The 15354-nt window shown below is 40.6% G+C and overlaps 3 protein-coding genes across 6 annotated transcripts in view; 2 read left to right on the top strand and 1 right to left on the bottom strand.

Moving 5' to 3' along the window:
• Window positions 1-2175: 2175 nt before the first annotated feature.
• LOC147318638 (B-cell receptor CD22-like) lies at window positions 2176-8338 on the top strand. 2 transcript variants are annotated; one of them, XM_086310678.1, is made up of 10 exons: window positions 2176-2307; window positions 2422-2760; window positions 2836-3060; window positions 3667-3945; window positions 5056-5346; window positions 5526-5604; window positions 6193-6223; window positions 6383-6544; window positions 6631-6740; window positions 7063-8338. In XM_086310678.1, the coding sequence occupies exons 1-10, from the start codon at window positions 2268-2270 to the stop codon at window positions 7121-7123; spliced, it is 1617 nt and encodes a 538-aa protein (XP_086166804.1). In that variant the 5' UTR covers window positions 2176-2267; the 3' UTR covers window positions 7124-8338. The 2 variants fall into 2 exon arrangements, with proteins under 2 accessions (XP_086166804.1, XP_086166803.1); XM_086310677.1 differs by lacking the exon at window positions 7063-8338 and having other exon boundaries at window positions 6631-6994.
• Window positions 7763-15354, bottom strand: part of hpn (hepsin) — a 21658-nt gene continuing 14066 nt past the window's right edge. For both annotated transcript variants that reach the window (XM_086310679.1, XM_086310680.1), the window contains 2 exons: window positions 15083-15247; window positions 7763-9296 (listed from right to left, as the gene is read on the bottom strand). In XM_086310679.1, the coding sequence (XP_086166805.1) occupies window positions 9252-9296; window positions 15083-15247 (210 nt within the window). In that variant the 3' untranslated portion in view covers window positions 7763-9251. The remainder of the gene's footprint in view (window positions 9297-15082; window positions 15248-15354) is intronic.
• On the top strand, window positions 10684-14547 carry LOC147318637 (uncharacterized protein C14orf93-like). Of its 2 annotated transcripts, XM_086310683.1 has the most exons (7): window positions 10695-11221; window positions 11416-11477; window positions 11577-11674; window positions 11756-11874; window positions 12005-12322; window positions 12429-12487; window positions 12577-14547. In XM_086310683.1, the coding sequence occupies exons 1-7, from the start codon at window positions 11138-11140 to the stop codon at window positions 12683-12685; spliced, it is 849 nt and encodes a 282-aa protein (XP_086166809.1). In that variant the 5' UTR covers window positions 10695-11137; the 3' UTR covers window positions 12686-14547. The 2 variants fall into 2 exon arrangements, with proteins under 2 accessions (XP_086166810.1, XP_086166809.1); XM_086310684.1 differs by lacking the exon at window positions 12577-14547 and having other exon boundaries at window positions 10684-11221; window positions 12403-12487.

Below are 15354 nucleotides of genomic sequence, written 5' to 3'. Positions count from 1 at the left end.
TAATAAATATTTCAAACAATTAACTCTCGCAAGAATCGTATGTATTTATCTATGACTGTGTACTTTGTGCACGGTTTTCACCGGACATTTGAGACTTTCCACAGTGACATGGATCGACTCAAGAACGTCTTGCTTCTTGTGGTGATCCACGTCTTGTTTTGCAACACTTTAGATTTTAAGCCTGAAAAGGAAAAATAAGCACATATTGGGTCTCATTCACTAACCTAAATGTTCTTATTGCGCAAAAAAAGAAAGAAAGTGAAACCTCAAACATGAACCAGTATTGTCCCAGTTATCACCGCGTTTGTTGGATTCACTCTCAACTACTCCTGACTGCTACCATAATCTCCATACCACACCCTCTTTTCTCTATATAAAGAAATCTCTTTATCTTGAAATTAATGGAAATAAATTCATAAATGAAGTCTGACTGAGGCTACTGAAACTATAGTCTCTGAAGAAAAAGTGCATTTTTACTCTAAAGTGATTGTTTCCCTTTTTTTAAGCAGAAAACACCAGGCTTGGGCTGGAATATATCTAAATTGATATTGGGAAAAAAAAGTTGAGGACAAGGATGTGTCAGCCTCAGATGAGAAACTGCACTGCAGTTATTGAAAAACATCCACTATCACGAGCAAAGCTGGGACAGTGTGGAGAAATGAAACTATACTCTTCATCTTCCATACTTGCTGGATGGAAATGAAGAATATTTTAAGATGAGATAAGATTAGACACCACAATGCCTTTGTTAGCTGTTATATGCTTATTAATAAAAAGGTTAAAAGTGTTCACATTTGTCACATATTTCATTCTAATTCTGAGCACTTTAAGCTTTTAGTGTTTTGGAAACCTTTGAATGATGAAGAAACTTATAATAACCAGTATTAGTAATAGAATTAGTAGTTGTAGTGTTCAGTTTAAAGATGTGTGACTAAATTTTCTAAGACATCCGGGCTTTTATCATTTGTTCATATGATCTGAAGCGCTTCTACATTTGCTCGTAGAGTACGAACAAATTCAAGAAAGTATTGATGAGTCCCAGATTTGTACACAAATTTCTTTAGAGGCTCACTCACTCTTTCTGAAAGAGTCTACATATTTGACCTGATGCAGAACTTCATCCTATAGCTTCAAACTTTCAAAGTTTAGAAAATGTTTTTGCCTATAAATGTGTCACTAATGTGCTGTTTGTAACATTTCCTTTCTTTTGCAGCAATTGCAATATTTCGTGGGGCAATGTGTCCAGAAAAGACAACGTTAAGAAATCAGTCATGACAAATCATGATGTTACAATCATCCTGTTGGACGCACGATATAAAAGTACCTTAATAATGCCTTAGTTAAATACAGCGGAGAGGAGAGGAAATCACATGGTGATTGTTCCTTTGAGAACAGGCTCTTCCTGTTCATGGACACCAACCACAGTGCACAGCATAATTCACTTATGTTGGATACAAGAACCACAAACCTGAATGAGTCATGAAACATGCTCTTAAAATCCATTGCTTTTGATACTTAAACGCCTGCGAGATCCAAAACACAAAACAATCCATTGCCACAGCGTTAGAGTGACAGCTGCACACAGAGGTATCACATGAAAATACGTTAAGACGATCACAGCGCTGCACTTTGAGCAAAAAATATCTATGAAGACACCGGTGGGTTCTCCAGCTTCACTTAAATAGAGCGGTAGCCCCACCTGGTGGAAAAATATATTTCAGGTCGTCTACAAGCCCTTCCTACATCCTTGACTCCTTTCCTCAGCAAAAAAAAAGGCGATGAGCTAGAACAGCGGGCATTCAACAAATGAGAAATCCTTAATTAAGAACAGTCATTTTAAAGTGATGTTAGTCGAAGTCAGAGTTGATCATCTTAAATAAATAAAACATCTTCATTAGATGTAAGCTGTATCAATTAGTTGTCTTTTTTTAAATACAATTATTAGATAATGCTTGTTTAATAGAGTATGGAAACATTTTAATAGGTTAATTATAAATTGAAATATTTGTGTTGATATCCGTTTTTAAAAAAAATGAAACTATAACTTTTCATAATCATTCTGAAAGTGTGACATTAGAGGAAGCAACGAAAGGATGTGTGCCTACTTCTGCTTTTTGCACCACAAAAATGAAGAATGTGTAAAGCAATAAGCCACTTTGCTTCAGCCGGTGAGTACTTCTGATCACTAACTCATGGTTTCTTTATTTTTTGGGACAGCTGGTGTATATTGACCTGTGTCATGATTGTTGCAGGTAAAACTTCAAATAATGGAAAGCTGGAGCCTGATCATTCTGGTAATAACGCCAGGTGAGGAGATTTATTTTTTTAATCTAATAAACAGGATATGTGATGACTAAAATGGAACTGCAGCGCTAATTCTGGAAATACATTTTTCTTCATTTTCTGCATTTTTGTCCAAAGGTGTCTGGAGCGGAGACTGGAGTGTGACGTCTGAAAATCAGTGTGCTTTGAAAGGAACATCAGTGTTGATCAACTGCAAATATGACTACCCTGTAGGTCACTCTGTTACTTCTGTCAGCTGGTTTAAAAACTTGTATGCATCTGGCAGATGGGGACTTTTTCCTCTTGATAAACTTACTTCAAGTCTGGACCACTTTAAATATTTGGGAAACTTCCGCGGCGACTGCAGTCTGAAGGTCAATGATGTACAACACACTGATGAAGGAGCTTACTATTTTCGTTTTACCACAAGATTCAACAGATGGATGAGCATAAAACCGATGTACTTGTCTGTGGGAGGTAACAACTAATTACGAGAACATTTCTGTTTCGATGAGTTTAGCAAACATTTATTGATTTATGTTTCTTTATCAGAGCTGACCACAGTCATCGAGCCGAGCACTGTGACAGAGGGAGGTCATGTCGCGCTGACCTGTATGTCAGGCTGTCCTGAGCCTAAAGACATTGTCTGGTTCAGAGATGGGCAACCTGTGTCAAATCCAGTCTTCCAGGCCAGGAGAGAGGATGCTGGGGACTACTATTGTGCAGTCCATGGACAGGAATCAGTCAGATCCGCACCTGTGGCTCTGAATGTTCAATGTGAGTAGAGGGTTAAGAAAGCATACCACAGAATTCAAGTTACAGGCCCCGCTCTATTCACGTGCTACATGAATATATGATTAACTTTATTATATATGACTGTGTTTTTCTTTCTGTCTCCTGTGAGGAAGACCAATTGTTACAGGAGTACACTTGAATCTCATCATAATATTTCAATAACTTTGATCATGTGAATTATTAGAATCATTTTTGGACAATTGTGTCCAGAAATTGGCTCAAGTTGTACTTTTACATATCCTCACTTGGACTTCACAATATATCACCTTTACTCTGGGAAATTAGGTTAAAGGCTGCTTGAAGTTTGATCTAAGTGTGAAATAAGGTCAGATAAGGTTATGTTTTATCCAGCATGAGCACCATTGTTGTGGCCCATGCCGATGAGATAAGAGACAGCAGGATGACAGAGGAGTTTTTTTGTGGCTTGTAAAAATTCGTTTTAAAAACAGAAAAGGGGAAGTAAAATACTGAAATTTTCCTTCATTGTATTTTATTTTTGTTGCATGTATTGACACTTTTAATGACTCCATCATTACGATCAGGATTTATCGTCCATGTGGCTACACTTCCTTATCTCCTCTCAAGCAGACGCTCCCAGAGAAGTGACACTATCAGTGAGTCCATGGGGAGACATCCGCAGTGGAGGGACAGCGACTTTGACCTGCAGCAGCGATGCCAACCCTCCTGTGGCACACAGCGGATACAGCCTGTATAAGGATGGACAGCTTCTCAGTTCAGGGCAGAATTACATCATCTCTGACATCCTCCCCAGCGACAGAGGATGGTACTACTGCCAGGCATGGAATAACATCAGCTGGAGGGGCATCGACTTGATCAACTCGACAGAGGTTCACCTTGACGTTAGATGTGAGTGTGTCTGGTTACTTGGAAGCTATCTAGGAGGGCAATTAGACACATGGTCATGAGTACAGTGTCAGACATTTCAAAGGCAATCCTCAACTGACTGATATCACAACTTCCTGATGATTGCTACAGTCTGTCTGTTTGCTGTCACAATGTGTCAAAAAGTTCAGTCTGGAGGAAGTGATATTAAAATATCCATGCTGATGCATCATTTTTTAACTTTTTACAGTAAAGCACACATGTCGTCTAACTGGTTTCACCATCTACTTAAAAAGGAAATTTTCTAAGACCTGATTATTCACAAGTTAACAAGTTCTTTAGTGTTGTCCATAGGGAGAAGAGACTGATGAATGAAAGGACCAGAAACACATTTTTAAAAAATCTAATTGTTGCAGTCTAAGGTGACCCCCTTAGACTGTTTTTTAGTGTTTAGGTGGGTTTATGTGGGTTCTAAAAACTTTTATTTTAAACATTTATTTCCTAAATTGAGCTTCACGGAAAGAGTTAAATCTATAACAGTTTTTTAGGGCTCCATGGTCCAAATTAGTCCTACATGCCCACTTTAATTTAGAGATCACTTCTGGAAGACAAAGTCTGTCCTGTCCTAACAAATACGTGATGAAATTAGAGTTTAACTGATACTCTTAAGGTTTATTCATTCAAAGAATTAATCTTTAACAAGATTCCAACAAATGTAACATTTTCCACTGAAGTTAGGCATCAAAGTTAGATGCAAGATTACATGCAACCAAATTAATTAAAGTCAGCAGCTTTTGTGTGTGTGTGTGTGTGTGTGTGTGTGTGTGTGTGTGTGTGTGTGTGTGTGTGTGTGTGTGTGTGTGTGTGTGTGTGTGTGTGTGTGTGCCGGGGGGGGTGTCATCCTTTTTTTTAATTTACATTTTGGATCTTAAAGCTATTGAGAAGTGTATCTCTTCTGTTTTTATTAGGAAGACAAGAGAGCACATTTAAATGTAATTATTTTAGTTGTAATGTGTCTCTTCAGATTTTAGCACTCAAAGAAGAAGAGGTTGTGAACAGCTGATCACTTATCACCATTTTTCCTGTCTTTTTATAACAAATCTGTTAACAATCGTGATGTTTGGGCTTTTTCAGACCCTCCAACGAACATTTCCATTTCAGTGGATCCACAGCTGTTTGATGAGGGCAGCAGTGTCAATCTGACCTGCAGCGGTGTGGCTAACCCCGCAGCAGACAGCTACATATGGTACAAAATGGTTGACTCTGACGCCACCAGCTCCATGCTGCAGGTGGGCTCAGGACAGCTGCTCTCCCTTCCCTCTGTGGAAGAGTCCCACAGTGGAGTGTACCTCTGCAAGGTCAGGAACAGTCTCGGGGAGAGCAACTCAACTCAGGTGCTGCTGTCCATGCAGAGAAAGCAGGATGGTAGGAGCCAATACTTACAGATGCTCGTTGTATCCTCAAAAGGCAATCTGTGCCAAATACCACAACCTCTTAATCTGATATGAAAAATAAATCTTAAATTGCCTCAATTCCTTTATTGAAATTTATTGAGCTAATTGACTATATGTTATTTCCAAGCTGAGTGTGTGCTTTCCCCTCAGAAGGGCAGTCCCTCCCAGTCGTGGCTGGAATTGGAGTTTCTCTTCTTGTGACACTAGTGGTGGCGCTTCTTCTGTTCCGGTGAGTCAGTAAGAGATGGAGAGTGAGGCTTTAGTGAGGCTGACTCATGTCATTTTTTGCACTTAAACACTTACTTAAATGTGCATATTTCTTATGTCACTGTATTTTTTTTCACGTGTTGCAGAACTTTTAAAAACGTGTCTTACCTAATGCTGTAATGAGTGTTAACATGCACCGTGTGTGTCATCTGAATTTCCATTCTGCTGCTGCCATTTTTAACACATCAGTCACCGCAGCATATTTCTACACTGACAGTCGGTATCTTGGCATTTAGTAGGGAGGGGAGCATTCATTGCTAGGGTCCATATCAGCACAGAAGGTCACTACTATACATAAAACGACTTTCATGGATTCTTTATAGATTGTGTCTGTACATTTAGTTAGTTTTGATATATTAAGAAACTCCTAGAAGGCAGTATTTTAGCATGTAAGCTGCCTGTGTTTGCTAGTATTACATAACAGCTTCCCTTAAACATTAGGAAACGTGACTGAGCAAAGAAGAACGTTCTGTCCTGGCTGAGTTGGCACAACTTTTGACATATTTAACTCTTGATTTATTTATCTTTTTAAATTTTGTTGTCATGGCAGGAAGAAACAGAAGACTAGCGCAGACAAGAAAGTGAGTACATGCAAAAAAATCTTTAAATAAGCCATATCTGTCAGTTACACACAGGTTTGGGAAGTATCCCGCTGAAGAGCATGCACACACACACACACACACAGATGGCAGACCAAATATTCTAGTGGAGTGATGATTTTGATGTGTCCACTCTGGCAGAGAGTGTTTGACTCCAGGCTCATCAGAACAAGATCAAGATCTTCAGCCGCCGAAGATCCACCTGACACCACTTATGCTAACATCCACCCGCTTCCATCCTCGACTCCCTCTGTCCCTCCTCAGGCCATTTCTACGGCTTCACAGAGGAGCTCACACCGGGATGTAAGTAATGATCCACAGTCGTAACTGTTCAGCATTTCTGCTAAACACAACACACTCATATTACATCAACTTCTTCTTTCTCTTAGGATACCACTTCTTATGAAGATGAGGTTACCTATTCCACAGTGACCATCAGGCCCAAAGACCCCAGTTTTCCACATCACCTGAACTCCAACAGACGGCCACAGCACTCCTGGTATGCTTCCTCTCCAAACTCTGACATGTTCACAGCACAGCATTGTAGGGTTTCCACACACGTCTCCAACTAAAGCAAAATAACTGAAATCATCACAGATAAAAAAATTAAGATTTATCTTTATAACAATGGCTAAAGCCTGCACATTTCTAGAAACGTTACTAAAGGAGACACAACCACACTCCATGATAACAAAACTGATCTTAAACTGCCTCAGTGTTGCTATCGGTGTGTCATCATAAAGGTTATCACAGAAGTGACACCTGACACAGCTTCAGACTGCGACCCAACCACATTGTTCATTCCACTGTTTTCTCCTCAGGTCCGAAGCAAGAGAAAACAACGACTCTGTGATCTACGCCTCTGTGTTTAAATCCAGCTGAGTCTCTGCATTTTGTCATGTGCCCTCTTCCTCTCAAGAAAATAAGCAAGTTTAAAGCTCAGTGTACCGTCATCTTAAGGCAAACCTGTTTTCAGGAGTGTTAAAACGTTTGAAAACTAAATGTTTTTTATTGAAATAATTTTAATTATTTATAGCAATCATGTTGTTGCACTGTTTATGTTGTAAAAACACAACTGATCAAATTAATAGCATGTGAAATTTAAAATATGTTTTAAAGGATGGCAGGGAGAAAAAATGACATTTCTGTCATTCCATCAGCTAAGAGGTAATGAGACTGGTTCAGCTTGTGAATTAATTTGTTAATGGGATTGATTAATATATTATAAACAGATATGAGTCACAATTTTAGCTGACAGGGAGGAGGAGATTGGCGCTTTAGGAATTTCTTCAAGAATAATATTTTACTATTTACAGACAGGACAAAGTGTGACTTTCTCAAGAAACATCACAAACGAATCCAGGTCTCGATATTCTTCCTGTGGGTGCAGGGGTGTACGCTGTGCAGTGGCAGAGTACTCGTGTTATTTCTGTTAAGTCTGGGTTACTGTAAAACTGCCCTGTACTGTTATTTTATTTAGCTGAATTTATTTATTTAGCTCGAATGAATGAACAATGAATATTGTTACAAGATGCCTGCGGCCAATTAAAGCTTTATTTCAATGCAACACTCAATGCAACAATTACATTTTACAATATTTATAGTATGCACATGATAAATCCTGTAAGTGTAAAACAATTTTATTCCACATGGTGGTCCGAAATAGTAACTATTAGACTGAACAGACTTGATTGAACTGCAGTACTTCCTGCTTGGTAAAATCTGTTTACAAGTCAATCTTACCACTGACGCCTACATCATAAAAAGATGTTGATGTTCTTGATGTAGAATATCGAATCATTTATTTGGGTCATGTATAAATTCAATTTTCAGCAGCCACTCTAATAAGTAAGAACAAAACCAAGATATACAGTAATGTGTGTGCGTATATGTGTGTAGGAGGAATAAAACCAGTTAATGTGATGGGACACCTTTAGCATTTGAAAGTTGAAAGTCACAAGTAGAAGTATAAAAGTCTGCAACGTACATATTTAATAAGAACATGATTATAGTCGGTATTGCACTGTTGGCTCTTCAGATCAGCAAGTCTTTTAGACATGTGTAAAATGTCACAAATAAACATCTACATAAACAAGACACTGACTAATATTTACAAGGCAACAACAAAAAACTGATTGATTTTAACTGTAATCTGTATGATTTATTATTATTTTTATTATAAAAAAGTAAAGCTACTGCATATAAAAAGATATGGCGTGTATCACACACGTACAGGTTGAACTGTAAATGACTGTTATGAGTTTTAAGTTTAAAAAACAGAAACTCCAGGATTTCTCTACATGTTAATTAGCACTAATCTCTAGTTTTCTGTTAAGACCAAAGTACTTTAAGTATTTAGTACTAATTGATGATGCAGGGTGCACTCACTGTGGCTTGCTGAGTAGAAGGCTGCAGGAAGACCAACACTGAAGAAAGTGACTTGTGTGGGGCGAACAAATAAAATCTCCACATAAAGAAGAATTTCATAAAATGAGGCTTGAAATTACATCATGAATTCTTCAAACAGACCTTATAAGTACGCAATTAACTGATGTTGTATTTATAGGTTTACTTCTGGTAACTTTTTTTTTTCCACAGAAATGCAAAGAAAATGGTGTCAGAAAAATAATGTAGTTTACAAACTGTAGTGGTTCTGATTACTGCAGTGAATCAGTAAGCTCATCACTTGAGATCCTCATGTCTGGGCTCTGTCTGTGTATCCCTGCAAAGACATAAGCCTCTGTTAACATTTGATAATATGTACGGTATGAAGGTGTGACTGTGTCACACCTTCATGTGTGTCCAGACTTTTCACTCTACAGTAAAGGCTCAGAGAGTTGTTAAAATCCTCAGAAAAATGCTTCAGTGAGAATGGAAGGCTTGACGAGAGGGGAACATCACAGCCTTGTTTCCCCCTGTCGTAGCACCTATGTAGTCACAGTATCACTTATGGGGACTGTCCATTTTGTCATCCAAGAGTGGAAAAAGCAGAAACATGAAAGCAGGAATCTCATGTCCGTGCCATTTTATGAACACCGGGTGAGTTTTGATAGTTCTGAGGAAAAACAAAAGCAGAATTGAACATGTTATAACAGGATGAAATTCTTAATTGTATCATTCTATTCATCTTAAAACATCAATATTCAGCAACCCATCCAAAACATTAACTTCAGGTCTTCTCATCAATTTCATGGGCACAGGTATATAACCAAGCACTAAGACATGCAGACTGCTTCGACAAACATTTGTGACAAAATGAGTCGCTCTCAGGTCTCAATGTAACACTAAATATTCCACAGTTAACTGTTAGTGGTATTATAACAAAGTATCCCTGATTGGGAAACAACTGCAACTCGGTTCGGTGAAGGGGGGATTATGGTGTTGGGTTGTTTTTCAGGAATTGGGCTCAGCCCCTTAGTTCCAGTGAAAGGAAACCTTAAAGCTTCAACATAAAGAGACATTTTATAATGGACTGCATTTATATAGCGCTTTTCTAGGCACCCAAAGCGCTTTACATTCCACTATTCATTCACACACACTGGTGCAGGCAAACTACAGTTGTAGCCACAGCTGCCCTGGGACAGACTGACAGAAGCACATCGTGCCAACACCAGTACGGTAAAGTGTCTTGCCCAAGGACACAACGATCAGGACAGAGAGAGCTGGGGGATTGAACCAGCAACCTTCCGGTTACAGATGAGCTTCCCAACCCCCTGAACCACGGTCGCCCCGTGGCATTTTAGACAATTTTATGGTCCCAACATTGTGGAAACAGTTTGAGGATGATCCCTTCCTGTTTCAACATGACTATACACAAAGCAAGGTCCATAAAGACATGGATGAACGAGTTAAATGTGGAAGGCTGACCTCCACAACGTCCTGACCTTAATCTTACAAAACACCTCTGGCATGAATTGCTGCAGGCCTTCTCATCCAACATCAGTGTCTGACCTCACAAATTGTGCAGGCTCATCAGGCCAGGCAGTGTTTTTCCAGTCTTCTGATGTCAAGTTTTAACGAGCCTGTGTAGTCTAATTTTTCCATTCTTTGCTGGCAGGAGTGACACCATCACTCCTGTGGCTGGTGTGCATTCAGAGATCTGCATACCTCTGTTGTAACAGGCCGTTGCCTTCCTATCAGTTTCTCCATTCTGATGTTTTCTTGAACTTCAGCAGGTTATGTTGCCCAACATATGTAAACACCACCATTGTGTTTCTGTTATTATTAGAAGATAATAAAATTCAAGTAATACAGTAAAACGCTAATAAGAACATCACCACATGAAAGTGGGGGTTTTGAAGTAAGCAGCACAGTGAATTGCAGCAGAGGTGCAGGTAGAGATCAGGAATTTGTAGGCAGCACATAAAATCAGGAACTGCTGGGAATCTATGTTGAACTTGAATTTCAGCTAGTTTTGCATGTCAGAGAAGCCTGGCACCACCCAGGTAAGGTGGAGGCTTTCACACGCAAATGAAAATGCTGTAAGTTATAAAAATGCAAATGAGGTTGGGGGCGGGGGGCGCCACACCGGCCGGGAGTACCTGTGACCTTAGCCTCGCATATAATTGGATGAGGTTTCCATGTGACCAGGATCTTGCAGGTGATTGGAGGAACCTCGCGAAGAGCGTCTCTTATTACCATATGAGCATGTTATTCTCCGCTTGGTGAGAAGTTGTCAGGCTGGGTAGATTTAGGACACCGTGTGTTGGCGGCTTGGATTTTCCGTGCAATGCCGGGAACTCCCCGCACAGACCGGGGCTGGCTGCTCCGGACAGCAGAGACCACAAACTGCTCACTGCTGTGAGAGGGCTGTCTCGTCAGCTGACTCGGTTTGCTGCTGATGTGAATGACCAACTAACAGCGGTAAACGCAAAGCTGCACTCCATAGACGAGAGGATGACCGCTTTAGAAGAAGTAGTGAACTCCCGCGCTTGTGTGGAGGAGAAGAGGAAAAGACGGGCGCACAATCCCAAGATTGCGGTATGTATGTGTGCATGTATGCGGCGTGTGCGTTAAGGAGGCAGAGGAGAGCCGCACAAACACCCCGAGCAGGAGAGGCAGAGAGAAGCCACCGCTAACTGCTAAGCTCTAAACGACTAGCACATCTGACGAGCTGGGAACAGCTGGATGAGAGAGTTTGTTCATAAAGTCAATTATGGTGTTTTATTTTGTAGGAGGCGGTGCGTCGTTTTCATAACGCCAAGGGAAATCGCAAGCGCTATAATCCCGAAGAAGGGTGAGATATTATGTCGTGTAAGTTGTACAGGCTGTATAATACATATATACATATATATCGCAATGTGATCGCTGACGTGTAAACATCTGGATTTCGCAGACTGAGCTCGCCTCACAATGAGGCAGTCACGTCTCATTTGGTCCAAGCTCTGGCTGAAAGTCCGGATTTGCACAACCTGGCTAGAGATGCCATTCTATGTAAGCACTGTTTGTGCTTTACTCTTTTACTGTAGCTTTGTCTGTTTCCAGGTTTGTGACATGCTCTCTTAATGGTTCCAGCTGCCTGTAAAACATACTATGAGACCATACGCAGGAATTTCCGCTACAGCCAGCCGGACCTTGCAGCCCAGGCTGAAGCAATGAAGACTGCAGCCCGCAGCCGTCAGAGAAGGAAAAGGGTAAAGTTATCTGATGTGATTTAAACTCACTGACAGTACTGCTGCACTGTTTTTCAGTCACATTAGTGCACAAACTGTCACCACACAGAGGTTGCACATCCACAACTGTATGTACTGCTTCTGCTTACAGCTGCTGGAAGCCAGGCAGGGAGTCCTCAGTGCAGATGAACTGGACTTCTGGAGGGGTGTAACAATTGATATGATGTCCGAGGAGGAGGATGGTGCTGTTGAAGGGGTGGCTGGGTGGATTGTTAGGCCTCCTTCCTTTCGAAGCAAAGAACTCACCGATCTGTGTGCGACTCTTCAGGCTAGATTGGAAGCTAATCCAAAATACACATCTACACATCACAGACGTCTGCATATTGGACCGGATTCAGACAGAAATCCTCCAAACGCATACAATCCAGATGCAGCAAAGAAACATTTCAAAGAGCATCTTATCCCCCAGGTTGGGTGATGGTTTTATTAACAACTGCATAGCACTCAAGCTTCCTTATAAGAATATAGATGAAAAAGATTATAATCCAGTTTGTGTCTTGGTGTGTTTTTTATAGAGAGCTATGAATCATCACAACTTTGAGAACGACTGCACTAGTTACAAAACTGAAGAACTGTAAGTTTAAAAACAAAAGCATGAGACACATTTTTCTGTTTAAATACCTGCTGTATGTTTTATGATGTATTTGCTTTGTGTTTTGACAGACTGAGCTCGCCCGATGACACAGACTTGCCTCCTTTGGACGACGCTCTAGCTGAAAGTCCAGAACATCACCACGTGGATAATGAGATCCTCCGTGTGACTGTGGCCTAATGAAATGAATTAAATCTCTGACTGAATGTCACCTCAAGTCAATCTCCACACTACCACTGACCTGTATACATGGGGGGGGGGGACTAGAACGGCAGAGCTGAAATTAAAAGGAAATGCTCTTTTGAACTGGTCCTGAGCCTCTCTATCACAGTATGACATGAAGCCGATGTACAACAGTCCATTCTTTCCTTTTAGTGTCTCAATTTTTCCTCTCAGGAGATCATCAAGCCTCTGAGATACAGCAGTTGTTTTATTTTTTTATCACACAATTATCCATCCATTTTCTTAATCATTGTCACAGTTGACATAGGATGACAAGCAAATCCATTACAAAGCTGCAGGAAATCACTCTCTTATCCAAACCTGCTGCCAGTTTGAAATTAACCCGACAAATATATTGTTGGGTTCTGGAAAATCGTGAAGAAGAAGCAACCAGCAGGATTTAACCAAGAACTTTGTGGCAATGTTCAGGCATCAACATGGTTCAATGGTGGTCACATCCTAGAGACCGCTCTGAGGACTGCTGTCTACATGTTGTAGCTGATTATGGTCATACATGACTGGCCTGTGGACTACTCTTGTTAGTGCTGTTATTGGTCGTTGCCAGCAGCAGAGAAGAGCAAAGTTAAAACACAGAAAGAGCAGAAGTGAAATAGTGTCCATTGTGTCTGTTCTTTTCATGCTTTATGTTTTTGATATGTCTCTCGCGCTTCTCTCGTTTGTGGTGAACACCACTGTTCCAGCCCACTTTTCAACCAGTTAATGTTCAACTACATTGAGGGTCCATGGAGGACGGCACATATTCATGTTTGCAATAGTTGCATACCCCTTTCCCTAGTCAAATACCTAAAAGCAATACCATAAAACAGGTTTTTAACTGCTGCACCACTGTGCCACTCCATGAAACACTTTGTGAGATAAAGTGAGTGTTGTTTTAAGTTTTATGCTTGCCTATTTATTCAAGCTGACTTTGCTCTTTATTGTGTTTTTGCGCGTGTGTGTTTGTGTGTGTATGAGATCATGTTGATGGTGCTATAAAAATCTACTTTATTATTACTAACTGATCCAGTAGTTTCAGCTGTATTTGCATATTTGCACTTTCTGCTCACAGGAAACATAAATATATAGTCTTGGGTGTAACTGCAGATTTACAGGCCTGAGGATGTCAGAAGTAAACCCACCAGTTCGTAGGTCTGGGAACATTATTGCCAAAAGTACTTGCTTGTCTGCCTTCATATGCACAATAGCTTGAGGGACATCCCATTCTTAAGCCATAGGGTTTAATATGATGTTGGCCCACCCTTTGCAACTCTTCTGGGAAAGCTTTCCACAACGTCTAGGAGCGTGTTTATGGGAATTTTTGGCTATTCTTCCAGAAACACATTTGTGAGGTCAGATACTGATGTTGGACGAGAAGGCCTGGCTCACAGTCTCCGCTCTAATTCATCCCAGAGGTGTTCTGTCGGGTTGAGGTCAGGACTCTGTGCAGGCCAGTCAAGTTCTTCCACACTAAACTCGCTCATCCATGTCTTTATGGACCTCACTTTGTGCACTGGTGCAGATTCATATTGGAACAGGAAGGGGCCATCCCCAACTGTTCCCAGAAAGCTGGGAGCATGAAATTGTCCAAAATGTCTCGGTATGCTGAAGCATTAAGGTTTCCTTTCATTGGAACTAAGAAATTGAGCCCAATTCCTGAAAAACAACCCAATGCCATAATCTTCTTTCCCCCAAAGAGAGTTGCTGTTGTTTCCCAATCACTTCCATATTGTTACAATATCACTAACAGCTGACTGTGGAATATTTAATAGAGAGGAAATTTCACAGGTGGAACCCTATCACAATAAAACACTGGAATTCACTGAGCTCCTGAGAGCGACTCATTCTTTCACAAATGTTTGTAGAAGTCTGCATGCCTCGGGGCTTGGTTTACACACCTGTGGCCATAAAAGTAGAATCATTGACACCTGAAGTCAATGATTTCTATCAATGCAATATAGTGCAACTGCAATACAAATATAAATCAGGAATGTGTAGTCCAGAGGCTTCTGACAAGTCTCTTTTGACACAGACTTGTGATTATGAAGGTGTTTACCTAAGCCTGTATAACAGTGGATCAGTATTTATGACAAATCACAAGTGATATTTCTTGGTGGCTTCTTCCAGTGACAGAATGTGAGCGAATGTAGTCACTCCTTTTCAGATGCTAATTAGATGTGTTCAGACTTCCAACCCCATCCCCTGCAAGTGATTCATTCTTGCACAAGTGAACATCACATGTTGCAAACAATTAAGATCGAAAGTGCTGGGACTGAAGGAGATTTGGCTGAGTGGATGGGGCTGCACAGACAGTTTTTATGCAGTGTCCGATGAAATGAAAAATGGCAGGACTCTTACCCTCATGGCTGAGGATATCCAGGGCAGAAATCGGGACACTCTTGTGTAGACACCAGGTTTCTTGGACATGGCACAGCCAGTTCCCCAGCTCACTACTCCTAGCAGACGATATCGAGTGGTCTTGGACAAGCAGTCTTCAGCCACAAAGGGTCCACCACTATCTCCCTAAAACAACAGACACACACTCACATTTTAACTACCCATGGGAAAATATAAGAGAAAATCACATGCATGACACTGATATAACATCAAACCAGTACGCATGCCAATTT

The sequence above is a fragment of the Aulonocara sp. 'chitande type north' Nkhata Bay genome, linkage group LG11, assembly GCF_057382095.1.
Source record: "Aulonocara sp. 'chitande type north' Nkhata Bay isolate Kocher_YH1m ecotype deep benthic linkage group LG11, A_spYH_male_GT1.1, whole genome shotgun sequence".
NCBI classification, from domain to species: Eukaryota; Metazoa; Chordata; class Actinopteri; order Cichliformes; family Cichlidae; genus Aulonocara; species Aulonocara sp. 'chitande type north' Nkhata Bay.
The sequence above is the reverse complement of the archived record's forward strand: the minus strand, read 5'-3'. Positions and strand labels throughout refer to the sequence as shown.

Excerpts from the sequence above, each read along its gene's own strand:
- LOC147318638 (XM_086310677.1), top strand. The coding sequence starts at position 2,268 with ATGGAAAGCTGGAGCCTGATCATTCTGGTAATAACGCCAG. Across the intron at positions 3,946-5,055 it reads GGTTCACCTTGACGTTAGAT|ACCCTCCAACGAACATTTCC; the intron begins GTGAGTGTGTCT and ends GGGCTTTTTCAG. Across the intron at positions 6,224-6,382 it reads AGACTAGCGCAGACAAGAAA|AGAGTGTTTGACTCCAGGCT; the intron begins GTGAGTACATGC and ends CCACTCTGGCAG.
- LOC147318637 (XM_086310683.1), top strand. The coding sequence starts at position 11,138 with ATGACCGCTTTAGAAGAAGTAGTGAACTCCCGCGCTTGTGTGGAGGAG. Across the intron at positions 11,478-11,576 it reads CGCTATAATCCCGAAGAAGG|ACTGAGCTCGCCTCACAATG; the intron begins GTGAGATATTAT and ends TGGATTTCGCAG. Across the intron at positions 11,875-12,004 it reads GCCGTCAGAGAAGGAAAAGG|CTGCTGGAAGCCAGGCAGGG; the intron begins GTAAAGTTATCT and ends TTCTGCTTACAG.